At 47.9% G+C, this 17,870-nt stretch overlaps 1 protein-coding gene across 2 annotated transcripts in view; it reads right to left on the bottom strand.

Moving 5' to 3' along the window:
• Positions 1-273: 273 nt before the first annotated feature.
• CASS4 (Cas scaffold protein family member 4) overlaps positions 274-17,870 on the bottom strand; it is a 34,906-nt gene continuing 17,309 nt past the window's right edge. Inside the window, exons 2-7 of one of the 2 annotated variants that reach the window (XM_028089180.2) lie at positions 15,565-15,987; positions 10,363-10,464; positions 9,361-9,441; positions 7,094-8,404; positions 5,744-5,821; positions 274-3,702 (exon numbers count right to left, since the gene is read on the bottom strand). In XM_028089180.2, the coding sequence (XP_027944981.1) occupies positions 3,292-3,702; positions 5,744-5,821; positions 7,094-8,404; positions 9,361-9,441; positions 10,363-10,464; positions 15,565-15,987 (2,406 nt within the window). In that variant the 3' untranslated portion in view covers positions 274-3,291. The remainder of the gene's footprint in view (positions 3,703-5,743; positions 5,822-7,093; positions 8,405-9,360; positions 9,442-10,362; positions 10,465-15,564; positions 15,988-17,870) is intronic. The other variant, XM_088026811.1, reaches the window with a different exon arrangement.

The raw sequence follows: 17,870 nt of genomic DNA, 5'->3' as shown, positions 1-17,870 counted from the left end.
TGTTTATCTACCTGCTAATCTACATACATACATCTATAGTATTCTGAAAGCAATAGGGATCTGTGATTACCTGTTAGAGCCTCTCACATATGAAGGACGAAAAGAGTTAAAACAACTAACTAAAGCATCAGAACAGGGTCTGGAATGTAGTAATCACTTAATAAATACGTGCTGTTGTTATTACTATGGTGCAAAAATCATCTTGCCGGTTGGACTAAACAGGTCCTGGTGCCTCCCTGCAACATCCCCCCCCCCACCCCTCCCTGCCCTTCTTGCAACAACATTCCCAACTTGGGTTGGAGCCCCTGCTGGGACACAGTTCTTGGGGCCTTTGCATTTTTTCATGTCCTTTGAGCAGAGGCATTGATGACATTTTGTTCTGAATTACCTCTTCAAGGTGTTTTTTAGCAAACACCCTGGGAAGACAGAGATCATGTCTCTCTCCAGAGCAGAAAGGCAGGTATGTTTGCTGTCCAGTATCACTGGAGGCAATGTCTCACTCTGAGGCAAGACTTGGTCAGGTTTTCGCAGAGACCATTAGGAAAGACTGGGGCTGCCTATGCTGAGTTCTTTGGCTTTGACACAAACTCAGTGTGTGCATAGCCTCACCTGCGCCCTCTTTTGCTCTGCCCTGGGACTTGGGTTAAGGTGGAAATGATATAAAGATGAAGCATAAGCTGCTTGCAAGGCTGTAAGGAAAATCCTTTGCCTCTGGGAGGAAGAGTTAACATAGCAGGCATCAATAATATCCTTGGAAAGGCTGGCTTGCAAGCTTGGCCTTTGGTTGTTTATAAAAACCTGGATTGGGGGAAGGTTCCCACCATCCCCAGAATTGATGAGAATGGGTCAGCGTGCCTAAGCTGTTTGTGCAAATAATGTGGTTCATGCTGGACACCTGCTTGCCTTCGAGAGTCTGGAATTCGGGGCTGTGCCATGTACAGGCTGCCTACATGATCAGCCCCATGGAAACCCTGGATGGGAGACTCTCATGACCTTCCCTGGCTGGCAACATCTCACAGGTGCTGTCACAATTTGTTGCGGAGGGAATTAAAAGTGTCCCGTGTGACCAGGGAGAGAGGACTCCTGGCCACCTGAGCCTGACTTCCTTTGTACTGAACCTTTGAGCCTTTCCCTTTGCTGTCTCTTTTCACTGTAATAGATCAGAGCCATGAGTACGAACATAATGCTGTGTCTTGGGATTCCTTCTTGTGAATCATTGGACCTAGCCGTGGTCTTGGGGGCCCGAGACATAGTCTCTGATCCCAGAATCTTCTGTCTTCTTGCAACACCCATGAAATTGGCAGGCTAACTTGTTAATTTAAAGTAGGGGGATCTCAGACATGTCATAGTTCTTGGCAGGGCTATTCTTTCCCTCTCTCAGGACACATGGGAGTGTGTGTGTGTATATGTGTGTGTGTGTGTGCGCGCGCGTGCGCACACGCACGCACACATGTGCCTGTGTGGAGGAGTGAATCCCAAGTCTAGGTCAACCTGGGTACTACATGCCCTCCTTGTTGTGGGGCTTTCAGGGGCAGGCACCTGCTGTAAGCTAGTCCAAGCAGAATCAAGCCTCTTTCTTCTCTTCTGGCCACAAACCAAGGACATAACCTGGGGCAGCCACATTGCAATCATGAGAATTAACACAGAGAAAGTGGGACTGAGAAACTGGGCACCCACACCGGCCGGCCTTGAACCCGGTCTGCCCCTGGGTTATTTTAAGATACTTGAGTCAATTAATTTCCTTTATTGCTTAAGAAAGAGTGGATATGGTTTTTGATCACTTGCAACAGAAGGAGTCCTAACCGATACAGATCACAGCTGTTCAAAGAATGTGGCCTCTCTGTTCTAAATTAGAGAACCAAGCAAGCCTCACAAAGATGCGATCTTTCTTTAGAGGCCCTAGGAGTAACTCGGTGAAAATAATCAGCTTTCTAACAGCCAACCATTTAGAAGTGCCTACTAAGTGCCGAGTAGCAGGCAGGCTGGTGACATTTCAGATGACTTCCAGCCTGAGGCTGCTGATTCCAGGCTACAAAGGTGTTTAGTGGTTGAGATGTATGTAGGAGACATGGACCTTTCACTTGAAGTGAAGTAAAGATGATGTAACCATAGCAACATGAGCTGAAGACCCAGCTGCAAGGAAAGGAAGAGAAGGTGGTTTGTCTTGAGGGGAGCTCTGCACCACTTTCAGATCTGTGCCCAGCAATGGATATCCTGTCTGCACCACCCCTTCTGGTTGCCACCATGAGTGATGGCTTCGGTTTTGCCATACTCGCTTTGTGCATGAGCACTTGGCGTCTACTGCATCTCCCTGCACACTTTGGGGGAAGCATTTGAATAAGAAAAGGAAACATTGGTGGCTTTGCTTTGGCATCAGAACCTGGGTGACATGGATCATCAGCTCTTCCAAAGGATTGCTACAAAGAATGCTTTAATTCATGATTATATTTACATAACTTTATAAATGGTAACAGATTTGAGACTGTTGAAGTACAAGCCTTTTCTGAGTAAACATACTGAATTTATCAACATCGACTATTATATACAAAATAAATTAATAAGGAATCCAACAGAACATGTTATGTTGTAAATATAACATGTATCTTTAGCTCGGTTAAGATAAAATAAAAAATATATATTGCATATATATATATATATATACACACATATGTTATATATACATATATATATGTTGTATAAGATGCAGATACAGAATTTGTACCAAATCTCACAAAATTAATTCAGTCCAAAATGAAAAACTTATCACATTTGCTAACAGATGCAACAGAAATTCATCACTTGAAAATAAGTCTCTCCTCCCTTACTGTCTCCCTAGCACCTGACATATTGTGTATGTAATTCTTCATCACTTATCGCCTATCTCCCCACTAGATGGTAAGCTCCCTGAGGACAAGGCCTTTGTTTGCTTCACTGCTATATGCCCAGCACCTAGAATCTGACATAAGTAGATGCCCAATAAATAAGTGTTGAATGAATGAGTTTAAAGCAGGCATACATTCAACCAATATAAAATTGGTTTCTATAACATCACTTCATACACTGACCCCACATGCTATGCTAAAAAACTTAGCAAGGTTCTTTCTTAATACCTGGCTCTCTGTGGCATAAGCCAATGTCCTGGGCTTGTTTAACCACTTGGTAATACCAGCTTCCGCCCATCAGTGCATCCCTAGGTTGGCTTTGCCCGTAGGACAGAGTTGCACAGGTTGGGGCTAGGAAGCAGAAGCTAAGAGGTTAACCTTAGGGAGGGAGAAAGAGGGGGCAGGAGGCTCATTCCAACGTCCCTCTGAATTGCCGAGTGTGTTGCTCCAGCTTCTGGGCCTCGGCCTGGAGGTGCCCCAGGGCTGCAGGGCTGGGGTACTTGAGCACGGCGTGCTTGGTGGCCAACGCGAGGTTCTTGAGCAGGCTGCAAAGGTGATTGCTGCCACAGAGAATCTCGTTGCGCACGTCTCTCTCCTGTGTCTCTTTGCACAGCGTGTCCACCAGCTTCTGCCCCACCATGATGACCAGCTTGCTCTGCGTGATGAAGATCTCGGGGGGCTGCCTGTTGCTGAGGCTGCTGTTAAATACACCGATGGCTTTGAAGAGCGCCCCAAAATAGAGCCGGCAGTGTTCAGAAAGGTGGAATCGCTTCTCGGGCTTCTGCTGACTCAAAGGCTGTGGGATGAGAGAGCTAGGATTCTGGAAACGGGAAGAAAACAATTGATAAGAGACAGATTTGATCACCAGGCTGTGGTTGTCTCCTGTTTCCTGTTTTGCTCAATTTTCTAGACTGTTTATAAGAAAAAAATACAGTTTTGTTTGGGATGCCCCACAGTGCACCATCCGCCTACCAAATTAATCTTTTCAAAACACTGTTACATACAAATTATCGTATTTATATATACAATCTTACCTATTGTGTTGTCTCTATAACTGACATGTTAAATATATAAAATCTTATTCAATACTCTCAACAAACCATTAGCAGCCCATTCCAAGAAGCACATTGACAATGACTAAATCTATAACTTTAAAAAAAAATAAAAGAGGGACACCTGGGTGGCTCAGTCGGTTAAGCGTCTGCTTCCACTCAGGTCATGATCCCAGGGTCCTGGGATCAAGGCCTGCATTGGGCTCCCTGCTCAGCGGGGAGCCTGCTTCTTCCTCTGCCTGCCACTCCCCCAGTTTGTGCTCTCTCTCTCTCTCTCTCTGACAAATAAATAAATAAAATCTTTGAAAAAATAAAAGAAAACTTGATGGTGAGATTTTAAAATTTACTCAAAGAACAGATTTTAAAGGATTAAAAAAAAATCCTTTCTAATTCCAACATCGGCAGTAAACCTGAGCCCCCAAAATTTCTAGAAGAAATCCAGATATGCTGACCTATCTGCCTTAATATTATATTTCTCCAACTTGCTAGTAAGATTTCATCTAGAATTTTACTTCCACGAGTTGTATTTTCTGAAATGTGGAACCAATGTCTTCCCAAAGCCAAGGAAGGCACTGTTGAAAGGTTCATGGCATCTAACTTAGTGGCAACCCCTCCGGGTAAACACCCAAAGCCCTTTTGTTAGGAGAGGTGGAGAGACTGGTGTTCTCTGAAGTGAGGGGGCTGCCCGTGGTCATTCATGTAGCAAAATGAAGAGCCGGAGCTCTAAGCTGAGTCGGCTAAGTCTGGATTCTTAAGTCTTTTCGTTAAACTGCTCTCTCTCTCATCCACCTGCGATCTCAAAAACTCACAGCCTGGAAGCACTCAGACAGTGTGAGAGGGTCTGACTTTTGTGCCCCCAACTTCGTACGTTGAAACTCTACCCTGTTACGTGAAGGTAGCAGGAGGTGAGCCCTTGGGAGGTACCTGGGATTGGGTGGGGCCCCTGATGGGATTATGCCCTTGTCAGAGCTCATTTTCTTTCTCTGCTCTCTGCCATGAGAGGACACAATTAGAAGACAGAGGGGAGCCCTCCCCAGGACCTGACCATGCTGGCTCCCTGACCTAGGACTTCTAGCCTAGGGATCTCGTTCCAGTTCGCCCCTGAGAAGATGAACGATCTTGTCCATGTCATGAGACATCTCTGTCCTTCCCTCCTCCACCCCCACCCACCCCCAGCCAGGGAGTTAATCTGCTTCACTGATCCCCAGGCTTCAGGTATTCAGACAATCTTCACAAGTTATGCCCTTTTTGCCTCCCTCTTAACCTGACTTGCTTCATCTTTGTCTTTAAAGGAATCCACTGGTTTTACTTATATTAGTTTAATGGAAACTCTTCAGATTGGTAACTGGAAAATCATTGTCATTTGCCACAAGTAGAAGGTAACCAAAAAAATAAGCACAACGATAACATCTTTGACTAAAAAAGAAGGAAGAACATCGAGTGTCAAAGAGGTGTTGATGATACACAAGCCCCAAACCAAAACAGTTTTTCTCTTGTAATCAGAAGCATCAAAAGAGGATGTCAAAGGGAACGTGAGTCCAGGCCATCAAAGGCCATGTCAGTCCCACCCGTGATAAACCGGCAGACCACCGAGAACTATGTCACTAATGGTTCAAGAATCGTGCTCCACATACTGGGGTTCACTGGACTTGTTCGGGGCTCCTTCTACTGCAAACAGGAAAAACTGTCACAAAAACATCTACTCCCAAAGGGGTCATGGCTAGAATGCCGACTTCTTCATAGCAGGAGACATCTCGAGTGATAAAGTGTATGGGTCAGAAGGCCGGGAGAGCCAGCCCTATCACTTACCTGTCCTTCGAAGTGTTTGTTTTCATCCAACCTTCCTTCCAAGATGGGTTTTTCTGTCTCTTCTAGGTTAGGCAGCTTCTGAAAAATAAAATCCCTTCCAATTACCAATGTGAGTGGTTTTTACACTGTACAGAGGTATTTAAGTCCACTTTAAAACTTGAGCATTTCTCTTTATATTTCTGTCAATGGTTCTGCCTCCGGATGCTTTATTTTTAATTTAAAATCAGTTAATTAACATATAGTATATTATTAGTTTCAGAGGGCTGATGCCTTTTTTTCAACAAAGGAGACTTTGCAAGACCCAGGGCTGAATTTTGCCTACCAACATGACTTGATACAAGGACACATGAGTTTTTTATTTTTTTAACATTTTTTAAAGGTTTTTATTTATTTAACAGAGAGCTAGAGAGAGAGCACAAGTAGGCAGAGCGGCAGGCAGAGGGAGAGGGGGAAGCAGGCTCTCTGCTGAGCAGGGAGCCTGACGCGGGGCTCGATCCCAGGACCGACCTGAGCCGAAGGCAGACGCCTAACAGACTGAGCCACCCAGGCACTCTGGACACATGAGTTTTTAAAAAATTGTATATATACATTTATATTTGTGTATAGTATACCTCTTTATATCTATGTCTATATTTTTAAATTAGGGAATGAAAAATACCCACGTTTCTAGCTTCTCTAGAATGTGCGAAAGCTGTTACACCAACCAGCAGGCATTTTAACAGAATACCACACAAGACTGGGGCTAAAAGGGCCAAGTCATGTTGTCCCCAGGTTACGGGCCGTGCCTCTTGGCACTTGCAATCCTTGAACCAGAGGTTCTCTTTCTACAGCATCTGAACACATGCAGCAAAGAATTTCTAACAGTAACTGCAGTCTGGAGGCTGCTCAGACCATGCACAATTTGGAAGCGTGTTTACACTTCCTCTTCTGTTTCTAAGAAACACAGAGGCAATGACTAAATCAACAACTTTCAAAAATGCAAGGAAACTGGGGGGTGAGATTTAAAAAAGGTGCTCAAGGAAAGATTTCGAAAGGTTTTCGAAGTCCTTCCTAACCCTAGTATTAGAGATAAACCCCTTGGGAGTTTCCAGAAGACATCCCCAAGTGCCTTAATATTAAAGTGTTTATCTTACTTCTTAATAAGATTTCATCTAGAACATTACTTTCATGAATTTTAATTTTTTAAACTGGAACCAATGTCTCTCAAAAATCATTGAAAGATCATTATCTTTCAATATCCAATTATTGAACTATCTAACACTTAGTGAAAGGCTCTTAGCATCTAATTTATGGGCGACCCCTCCAGATGAAATTTGAAAGGCTCCTTCTATTATACCACCCTGAACTCACCAGTTCGCAGATAATTGTCCCGTTTTTCTTTAGTAGCTCAGGGGAATGTTCACTTTCCTTTTGTTTATTAAAAGGAGCACTTCTTTGGTAGGATTCAATTTCCCTTTGGGGAGGCTGGATGCATTTTGCAAGCTCCAACTGTGCATTGGGGGTCATTTCCAAGGTATCTTCCTTTTCACAGTTCTGCTTGAAAAGGAGCTTCCCATTGGCAATGACAATGGAGGCAAACCTCTTGATGTCTTCTGGGACCATCCGTGCCACCATGACAAATCTCTCGAGGTCATCCAGGCTGTTTTGGACTTTGTCCGTCACAAGGACTTCCAAGGACCAATTGCAGCTATCCAGGCTTTCCTTTGTTCCAAGCAGGATCTGGTAGGAATTGGAGATGGTCTGTAGCTGGTCCCTAATTCTGGCCTGAAGGTTAGTGTCGCTGAGGTTACAGGCAGTCCCCCGGACCCCGCGGGCAAAATCCAGGAATGCTCTCAAAGATTCTTCCACGTGGTCTGCGGCACTACGGATGGCGCTGAGGTTGGCCTCGAGGTAGTCTCTGAACCTCCACTTCCTGCTGACGAAGAGCATCAGGCTGGCGACAGCGCCAGCCACCTTGTGCTGCAGAGACGCTACTGTCTCTCTGGCCAAGTCCGGGTCCAAGGAGAGCTCCTTTCCTGACTCCTCCGAGCAGGAGCTAGAAGAGGATTCCATGGACGAGGAAGAGCACGAGGAGACAACGCTGGCTCTGCTGTCAGAACTGGAAACGGACAACCTGTCCGGTTCCAGAGACAGCGAAGGGGCCTGGCCAGAGAACAATGAGGAGCTGTGGTCCAGGGCATTCTCCGGGGCCCCGTTGACTCTCGCCAGCTCGTTCACGGCCTGGGGGCCGCTCAGCATCACTTTAGGGATGTCATAAATGTTTGGCTTGGTGTCCTTCTGTTCCACGCGGGGGTTCAGAAAGCTTGGAGGCACCTTGTAGCCAGCACCCTTGTCCAAGGGAAATGTGTCCCTGGGTGCCAGGGATTTATAAGAAGGGATTTCTGGAAGGCTGAGTTTTTTCTGCATGGGCACATTTTTATGCAGGTGTGGATAGAGGGACCTTGCTTTGCTGTTCAGAGGATTCTGGAAGCTGGACATATACCTGGGGGGAGTGTGGGGCTCTGATTCTTCCACAAAGCTGCTCAAAGATACATTTCTGCCATTGGCTTTTTCTGGAGACACTGGTGTGTCATAAATCCATTCGGATTTCTGGGGGCTCGGTAACGTGTTATAGCCGCCTTGCCTCACGGTGATTGCTGACACCAGGGGAGCGCTCTGCCCCTGTGAAGAACCACACAAAAAGGCCCAGGTCAGTAGCAATAAAAAGAGGGTTTGAGCAACTCATTTGACAAAGGTGCATTTACACTGAGGACCTACTAAGTGCTGGATACTGTGCTTCTTACAGATCTGATTGTCGCTCCCCTCCTCAAGCACCTTCAGTGGCTCCCCATTGCCATAATCACTGAAGACCCTTCATCATCTGGTTGTACCCACCTTTAAGCTTCCCCACCACGGCGGCCACCAGCCTCCTTGTGGGTCCAGTCACCCCAGTGGTTCACCTTTCCCTGAACTCAGAGTGCTCCCTTAGTCCACTATAGTTCATTTTCCCCAAACCAGTCCTTCTGTTCTACATGCCCTCCTGACCCGCCCCTTACCCTCTAACAAACGCCTATGCATCCCTCACAACACTTCAGAGATGCCATCTGTTTTTTAAGGCCTTCCCCAAAAAAACTTGGGCACAGGTCTATGTATTGTAAATGTGTGACAATTTGACAACGAACATGGATTCCAGATTTTCAAATTAAGACATGTCCCCTATAAACAAATAAAAATCTACCTTAACACAACATATCTCTGAGGTACAGAAGAAGAAGATGAAGAAGAAGGAGAAGGAGAAGGAGAAGGAGAAGAAGAAGAAGAAGAAGAAGGAGAATTTTCCTAAGATCTACCGAGCTTTTGCTCTGTGCCAAACACTATACGTGTACAAGGTTCTCCACAAGAATTATCTCAATCCTCACAATTAGTCTGTCATGAGAAACTGAGGCATGGAGAAGATAGGGGACTTGCCCAAACCACATTATTCACCCTGTTCCCGAACACCACTGCCATCAGGGGTTCAAAGGAAATAAGCTCTGTTCTGAGGGATTTGCATTCCCAATTTTGACCAAGCTGATAAAACATCTCAGAGGATGATCACATTTTCCTAGCATCAGATCTCTGTGCCTTGTCATACTTACATGTGGTTGGCTGGCCAAGGGACCAAGTCCTGCCTTTTGGGGGCTGGGGGGTATATCATATAACTGCTGCTTCTCTGGCTCCTGGGGAAAGACAGAAAAGGATAACTTGCATTTTTCCTTCCTGCGCAAACTCTGCCCACTCCAGTGTTTTGTTTTGTTTTTCCAAATGAAAATAGAAATCACCAAAGACTTTGGGGCTTTTGGTCATGATGCTCACATGGTGGAAGTTTATGTGGTTATGTTTTCAACAACGAACTCTCTGCTTTAAAAAGATGCCTTCTTGGGGCGCCTGGGTAGCTTAGTTGCTTAGGCGTCTGCCTTCGGCTCAGGTCATGATCCCAGGGTCGTGGGATCGAGCCCCGCATCGGGCTCCCTGATCATCGGGGGTGTCTGTTTCTCCCTCTGACCCTCTTCCCTCTCGTGCTCTCTGTCTCTCATTCTCTCTCTCTCCCAAATAAATAAATAAAATCTTAAAAAAATCACAATGTGAGAAACTCATGATGAACAAAATGTCACCATTTTCAATAAAGACAGGGTCAAGAGGGTTGGGGTGAGGGTGAGGTGAGTGAGGCGAGTCCTGCATGTGTATCTTTAAGACTTTTGTGCCCAAGGCGTAGCCGTGCTCCTGGCGTCTGTCCTGGCAAAGGGAACGAGTGTGCTCATCCACGGGCCACAGGTGCAAGTGTGGGGAGAGGAGAAGAGACGCTCAGCAACAGGTGCAGGTGTGAGGAGAGGAGAAGAGATGCTCAGCAACAGGTGCAGGTGTGGGGAGAGGAGAAGAGATGCTCAGCAACAGGTGCAGGTGTGGGGAGAGGAGAAGAGATGCTCAGCAACAGGTGCAGGTGTGGGGAGAGGAGAAGAGATGCTCAGCAACAGGTGCAGGTGCGGGGAGCGGAGAGGCGGAGAGAGGAGAGGCTTGGCGGCACTTGCGGGAATGCAGAACAGCAATCTGCCTGACATGGGGAACCCCACAGGCCGGGCAGGACCAGGGCCGACACTCACCTTCAGGGCTGGGGGGCCCCAGCTCTGGGCCGGTACGTCATACACCTGGGAAGGCAGCGTTGGCAACGAGGCCCAAGCAGGTCTGGGGATCATGAAGAAGGCCTTGGGAGACAAAGAAGAGCGAAGGGAAGGAGACATCACTGCAGAGTCCACAGATCATGTTCCAAGTTACCCTCACACAACAAAGGCAGCCCGACAGCATGGAGGCCATGTCCCTGCACCCCTGACTGGCAGCCCTTCGCTCAGACCGCGGACCCAGGACGTGGGAGGGGAGGCCCCGTGGTGGTGGCCAGTCTTCCTCACGTGGGGGCCCGCAGCTGCCTGCGTCAGCCTCACCTGGACAGCAGGCTCAAATGCAGATTCCCGGGCCCCGTGCCAGTCGTACTGGAGTCTCTGAGTCCTGCTGGGGAGCCTGGGAATCTGCAGTTTCAGCGAACTTCCCAGGTGATTCTGAAGTTCTCGAGGGATCCGGGGCTATGATTCCAATCTGGGGGTGTTACTGTGTTCATCTGATGATGCTGGGGATGGAGCAGTGAGCTGGACAGGAGAGGCTCAAAGGGTGTGAAGTGAAGAGACTCAAGGTGGCGGGGAGGGAGCAGGGGCCTGTCACAGGATGTGTCGCTGGGGATGAGGGTCGCTGGCGCAGCAGGAGGCGACCAGACCAAGGTGGCCCTCAGCCTTGGAGGCTGTGCCTATAACTGGATTCCAGTGAATCCTCCGGAACTCATGAATGTCCACTCTACACCGGGTACCACGCTGGCTGCTCCAGGGGCCGCAGCTTCCAGACCTGGCCAGGGAACCAACCACCTGGCGAACTTCAAAATGATACGGTTGCCTGGCTCCACATCAGACCTCTCAAACAAGGACATCTCCAGGACGGGCCTGGAAATGGGTGATTTTTATAAGGGAGTGAGTGCTGTCTGCCAGGGTCAAGGTCTAACGGGTGGGGTGGGGACACAGCCAGGACGCAGGCTGGAAAGCGAGACAGGGCCTTGAGGAGAGGAAAGGGTCAAGTCCAGAGAGCTGGTGGAGGGAGACTGCATTTCCCACTGGGTCCCCAGGAACCTGTCACTGGAAAGGGTTTTCTGAACTGGCTCACGTGGATGGTGAGGACCTGAATATGTGCAGCCGGGGAGGGCAGTCCAGGTAGAGGAGCAGCTTATGAGGACTAGATCAGAGTCCCTTTGTTCACAAGGGCGACCCAGCATGGCATGGAGGAAATGCGAGCATCTACTTATTTATTTGCTCGTTTTGGGTGAAAGAATGTGTACAGCTTGAGGCACTGGTAGTGGACCAGCGGGTCCCACCACTGATCGGGCTGGAATGACGGACGCAGATAAAGCAGCCGCAAAGCGAACAGGACAGACATTCCTCCCCCAGGACACAGTCAGCTGTCGAGTGTCGAAATAACCTCCCTCCAAATGATGACTGCTTCCTCACTCACACAGAAAGCTGGTTCTCTAAAATCCTAGGCTGTCGGGAGCACTGCAGTCTGAAGTTCTATCAGTGAGAAGGAAACATCCCACTCTCATCGGAGAAGCAGGCTCACCTTCCTTCCCCAACACAGAGCTTGTGACAGGAGATATCAGATGCGACATTCCCCATCTACCTCAGCCTGTAGGGTCCCAGAGACAGAACAGCCTGCTTTGCAGTCTGGGCTGATGCTGAGCCCTTTACACACTGCCCTGTTGTGCATAGAGCCTATCAAGACAGGCCTTTGTATTCACGTCACCTTTTCCCAACCCCATAACTAATTATGCTCCCTTATCCTCTGTTTGTGAGACAGCCCACAGTTCCTCTGCTCTGTGAACCCTCTCTCTACAGTGGGGCAATAAAGCTGACTTTGTCCCTTCTGGTCTTTGGCTGATTGGTCTACGCTCCACGCTGGGTTAAATCCAAGCTCCTGACATGCCTGCCCTGTCCAATTGCCAGGCCATAGGCCGTCACTTCCACCTCTGGCTTAGTTCTGTGCCCTATCACAGAGCTTTTCCAAATGCACTCCCATTGCCTCTTACCCTCTAAGGCCCCAAGCCCCTTGTCTTTCTGCAGCTGACTTTGTGGGTAGACCACCCACAGAGAGCAAAGGGGCTTTCTCGTGTGTGGAATTTCAGGTGGAGGAAGCTGGTTCAGAAATGCCCAGTGTTTCTTGGAACACAGAGGTTCAAGGTGGCAATCCATTAAGGAACATGTTTGAAAACCACAATTTCAAAAGGTCTGGGGGGACAAAAGGAAACTCCAGTTCAGGAACTAGTGGGTCTGAGAATAATTCCACCAGGAAGTTGGACCCTTTTCACTTGAAATATGAAAGATTCCCCTTTCTGAATTCAAACCAACATCAAATATGTTCTTTGTACGGTGATTAAAAAAAAAAAAAAAGTCGGGCCGGCATATTACATTAAGGAAGTTGGAATAAAAAGTAAAACAAAGCTCAAAGACAGTGGTTACCCTGGAGGAAGTGACCAGAAGAAAGCGTGAGGGGGCTTCTGGTGTGCTAGTTTTGTTCTGTTTCTTGACCTGGGTACCAGTGACCAAGCTAACCCCTTGGGATCTGTAGGTTATGTCTCAGGAAAAAGCTAATTGCGAAGAATAGATAGCGTCAGCCACCGAGTCGGGAAAACAAAGAGCAAGGGCATGCAGAGTCTAAGGGCATGGGCAGCCACGTGCGGGCACAAGGAAGTTTTGGTCCCTGGTATTCATCCCCCTGTTACCCTGGCTGGGCCCCTTCACCTCCCTGGAAATTAGTTCCCTCGTTCGTAGCACGGCAAGTCGTTCTCAAGACCCACCGAGGCCTCTTCCAGCGATAGAGACATCTGATCCTGACACGTGGATTCCTTGATTAGACAACTCGAGAAAAGTGACATATTTTCACCTTTCTTGGTTTTTAATTTTTGGCCAACCTTAATCTAGCGATCGTCCATGCAGGGCCGAGGGGAGTATGTGAAATGGGTCACATGGGCCAGTTCCGTGCCTGTGAACTGCCCCTTGGAAAACAGCTCAAAGCTAGTGGCTGGATTTGCCTAGTTCTATCGAGCACTTCTGCCCACCAAGGAGTCAGGGCTAACCCCCAGACTACTCGGATCAGAAGCTTCTAAACTGGGTTTTATCCACTTCTTCTAGCTCTTTCCTTCTTGGGGTAGAAGAAGGAGTGGAATTATTTAGAATTGCCAGAAGGCACAGCTTCAAGGAGCACTTAGAAGTGACGTGCCAAGACAGAGAGGTATAGAGGCATGTTGGGATGGGCCCACTCTCCCAGCGTGGTCGCGGCTGTCCTGGAAGCCAGGTGACCCTGCACTGCTGATTTCCAAGCCACAGCTGACATGTCTTGCTCTCAGAGATCCCCTGCCTCTCCCCCTGCCCCTGCAAGCACAGAGAAGGCGATATAAACAAAAAGTGTGGGAGGAGGGAGAAAAATGTAGATGGGGCAGCCACGGAGTAAACGGAAGCAGGAGAAAAAGGCAGGAAAGTTCCCCAGGTGTCTTACTGGGCCCACCTCAAGAGCCCCTGGTTTCTGAATTCCCCATCGTGGTTGTGGTTTCTGTCCACGGCCACAGCCTTACAAGGGCGGCGGCGGGGGGGGGCTCCCAACACAGACACGCTTCACATGGAGGGTACATCTCCCATCCAATGCCCTGACCCTTCACCAAGTTAGCTTTAGAGAGTAAATGCATCGCTCTCTTTGTTGCGATGCCCGTCTAGAAGTTGGGGTCCACGGTCACTTCATTCATTTAACAAACGTTGAAGCAGTAGGAGCCTTCCCTGGGCTCGGGTGCCCGGGACACCCAGTGAACAGAAGACACGGCCCCTGTGTGCCTTTTGGGGAGAGGGGGAAACCCAACTTAACTTCGGCAGAGACTACTTGCTTGTGGAGGAACCCCCACCAAGGCCCTGCCCTGAGTCAGCTGCTCAGACAGCAGCTGAGCGTGCCAGGCCTCCCCGTGGGCCAGCCGTTCCGGGGTCCGCCTCATGGGCTGCTGCAGAAGGCGTGACCAGCTTACTTGTGGGGTTCACAGGCGGGGGGCGGGGAGCAGCCTTCCTGGACGCAGACCTTGCCAGGACCCCTGCCCAGAGCTGGGGCCAGGTGGGATGTGTCCTTTGAGCCGAAAGCAAAGTGTGCAGAAAACACCCACAGTGACAGAAGACCAGGCTAATCTGTTCTGCGTGCTTCACACCTCATCAAGGCCTGGGCCTGGGGACAGCAATACATTATTTTTTTCCTTTCTTCTTTAAATTCCTTTCCATTAAAAAAAAAAGTTTTCATTCTGCATCTACCTAGTGCTTCATTTCCTCTGTCTTTTTTTTTTTAATTGCTGTTTTTGAAAATTGCAGAAGTCATACATACTGTATAGAACACACAAGTCAACTTCCTGATCTCTCTGCTCATTGACCGGGCACCCGCCCCAGGCCAGGCACAGTGGCAGGTACAGGGAACATAAGAGTGACCAATTCCACTTCCCAAGGGGACCTCTGTAGGTGTGTGTTCTTTCAGTGGTGAGCACACACATATATACACACAGATCATTTGGGTTTTTTTTTTTTTTTTTTTAGTTTTTGTTTGGTTGGTTTTGTTTAAACGGTTATTTTTTCTCCCTTATACATGCCTCCTAGAACGACTTCATCTTTTTTTGACAAGTGCCTAGTATGTTGTAGGGATAACAAACATTTATGCAACCAATCCCCCCATTAACAAACATTTAGGCATCTTAGATTTTTCCCTACAACAAAAAACGCTATTATGGCCATGGCCTCCTCACCCAGATATATGTTTGCCTCCTTGGGTATTTCTGTAGCAATTCTGGAAGTAACGTTTCTTGGCTGAAGGGAATATAGATGTTAAATCTGTTGGGTAATTTCTTGCCTTTGAACCGATCACTAGAAGTCCTAGTGTCCAAAAAGGCCATGGTGGAAGTCCTTAATACTTTCATGAACAGCTCCACTAAGCTTTCAATTTCCTGCCAAGCGGGGATGTCTTGGAGAGCAGGGGGCGGGGGATGGGGTGGGGGAAATCACTGGAGTGCCGAAAATATTAGTGAGAACTGAACTGGGGGCCAAATACGAGCTCCCCCATCATCACCCAATCAAAGGGGTCCAGGGTGCACTTTGCACATTGATCCTCCCAACGGACACCAAGAACTCAAGGGCGAGGTCAGCCCCTGGGCGTTACATATCCCTCGACCCTTCTGTTTTATTTGGAAACATGCATACCTGTTTCGGAATGCTTAGAGTCTTTTCACAGACGATTCTGGCGCGGGCAGGTGGGTCAGGGAATTCGTAGACTTGCGCGGTGGTGGGTGGAGGCCCCTCTACCCAGCCCTTCATGTGCTCATATACAGGGCCTGGAGTCGGGGGCTTGAGCAGGGTGGGCACCTGGTAGGTCTCCTCGGAGTTGGTGAGAGCTTCCTCCAGGCCTCTCAGGAAAGGGGGACAGGGCCTGTCGGCGGGGGCCTCAGGGAGGATTTGGAGGCGGTTGGCAGGGGCCAGACCTTGCCTCCCGTGGAGCAAACACTTCCACCAGCCCTCGCTTTCTGGCACGTTTTGTTCCAGAATGGTCAAGATGTCTCCTCTGCAGAAAGCCAGCTCGTAGGAGCAGTCTGGGTGGTTGTCATAAAGTGCTCTGGCCAAGAGTGTCTGGGGACGGGAGGAGAAAGAATTCATTGTTATTACTGTTGCCAACAACCGCTCCGCCAAGCCCCTGGCTTAGAAACACATTCTTATGTTTCCTTGACCCCACAGGCTTTTTTTGTCCCTACTCTTTGCCTGATTTATTCCGACCCATCCTTGGGGTCTCTGGTGAAATGTCATCTCCTCAGGGCAGCCTAACCTGTCGAGTCTCCTGACTGTGCTCTCAGGGCACAGTTTTCATTTGCGATGACCATGAGCTGCTCGGGGGAGTGCAGCAGAGCACATAGTCGGATTGAAATCCTGGCTCTGCAACTTCTTAGCTGTGGGCCTTGGAGCAAATTAGCTATTCTCTCTGGGCCTCAGTTTCCTCGTCTGTCAAATGGGACTAATAACATCTTCCTTAGGGGGCAAGAATGAAAAGGGTTGTTAGGCACGTAAAGCTCACTGAATAGCGCCTGGCAGTCAGTAGGTGCTCAGTAAAGGTTGGCTGTCACTGTCCTAATGATCATAGTGCTCTTTGTCTCGTAGTCGTTATTTTTCTCCTGAACTGGATTCTAAGTTCTGTGACTGCTGGGACCGTATCTCACTTATTTGCTGCTCTGTCCCCAGCATCAAGAACACAGGTGCATGCGAGATGCTCCATCAGTGTTCACTAGCGGGGGAGTGATGGAATAGAGACAGGAGTTAGTGCCTAGTCTATGTCACACAGCCAGGGTCACAACGCAGTCAGGGGCCTCTGGGTGGCTCGGTCGGTCAAGCATCTGCCTTCAGCTCAGGTCATGGTCTTGGGGTCCTGGGGTTAAGCCCTGTGTTGGGTTCCGTGCTCAGCAGGGAGTCTGCTTGTCCCTCTCTCTCTACCCCTAGCCCTGCTCATGCTCATTCTCTCAAATAAATAAGTAAATTCTTAAAAAAGAAAAAAAAAAACCAACCCAGTCAGTCTCCCTAGTTCTCAGATTCATGCTCTTTCTGGAAGCCACATGGTCCTCAAAGGAAAATCACCCTGTCTCAGGGGCAGCAATGGGTAAACCTCCTTCTTATGTGGATTTTGGCTGTAATTAAATGAAGGCAGTTTGTTTCTGTGGGTTTTAACATGATCGCCTATTACTATATCAATGCACACTTATCACAGAAAAATTAGGAAATACAGAAAAGAAAAAAGAGGTGAAAATTATCCATAATCCCACCACTTAGAGGTAACTTTTCAGGCCATTTTGGTATTTATCCCTCCAGTTGCTTTTTTCTTCCTTCGACTAAATTTAGTTAGTTATACCTCTTATACTCATAAAACAAAGCAAAAATGCTGAGCCATCCCATTACATTTGTTAAGAAGTGTTGCTTTTATTTACTTCTTTGCATAAAGTTTTTCTGTTACAAAAACGGAATCATGTCCAATTGCTGAAAAGTATCATTTTAAACACACAGTAAGGTCTCTATGTATTTAGAGAAACACTGTTGCATGTCTGTGTGAGAAGCATAAGTAAAGTCAGATCCTGACAATCCCACATAAAATCTACTGCAGTTGAGGTCCTAGGAGATCCTGAATAAGTTTTGCACATGGAACTTCCTTCTCGCTAGGAAAACAAGGACAGAGAGAGTACAAAACAATGAGAAGCAAATAGAAGAAAACAAAAACGCCTGCCGCAGAGAACCACTGTCACTCCTTTGGTCCGTGACCTCTCAGATCTTGTGTGTATTTGTTCATATACATACCTAGAATCAGTTGTATTTTAAAAACCTCATGGGATCATATGCTACATATGGCTTTATAATCTGCTTTTTTTCCCCGCTTAATAATAGATTATGAACATTTTTCCACGTCCATGAACAGCTTTCTTCACCCAGTATCTTTTTAAATAGTGGTGCCATTTTCCACTGTGAGGATGAACCAT

Source organism: Eumetopias jubatus, unplaced genomic scaffold, assembly GCF_037043125.1.
Source record: "Eumetopias jubatus isolate StellerSeaLion01/CBP00866 unplaced genomic scaffold, mEumJub1_p1.0 scaffold_9, whole genome shotgun sequence".
In the NCBI taxonomy this organism is placed as follows: Eukaryota; Metazoa; Chordata; class Mammalia; order Carnivora; family Otariidae; genus Eumetopias; species Eumetopias jubatus.
The sequence above is the reverse complement of the archived record's forward strand: the minus strand, read 5'-3'. Positions and strand labels throughout refer to the sequence as shown.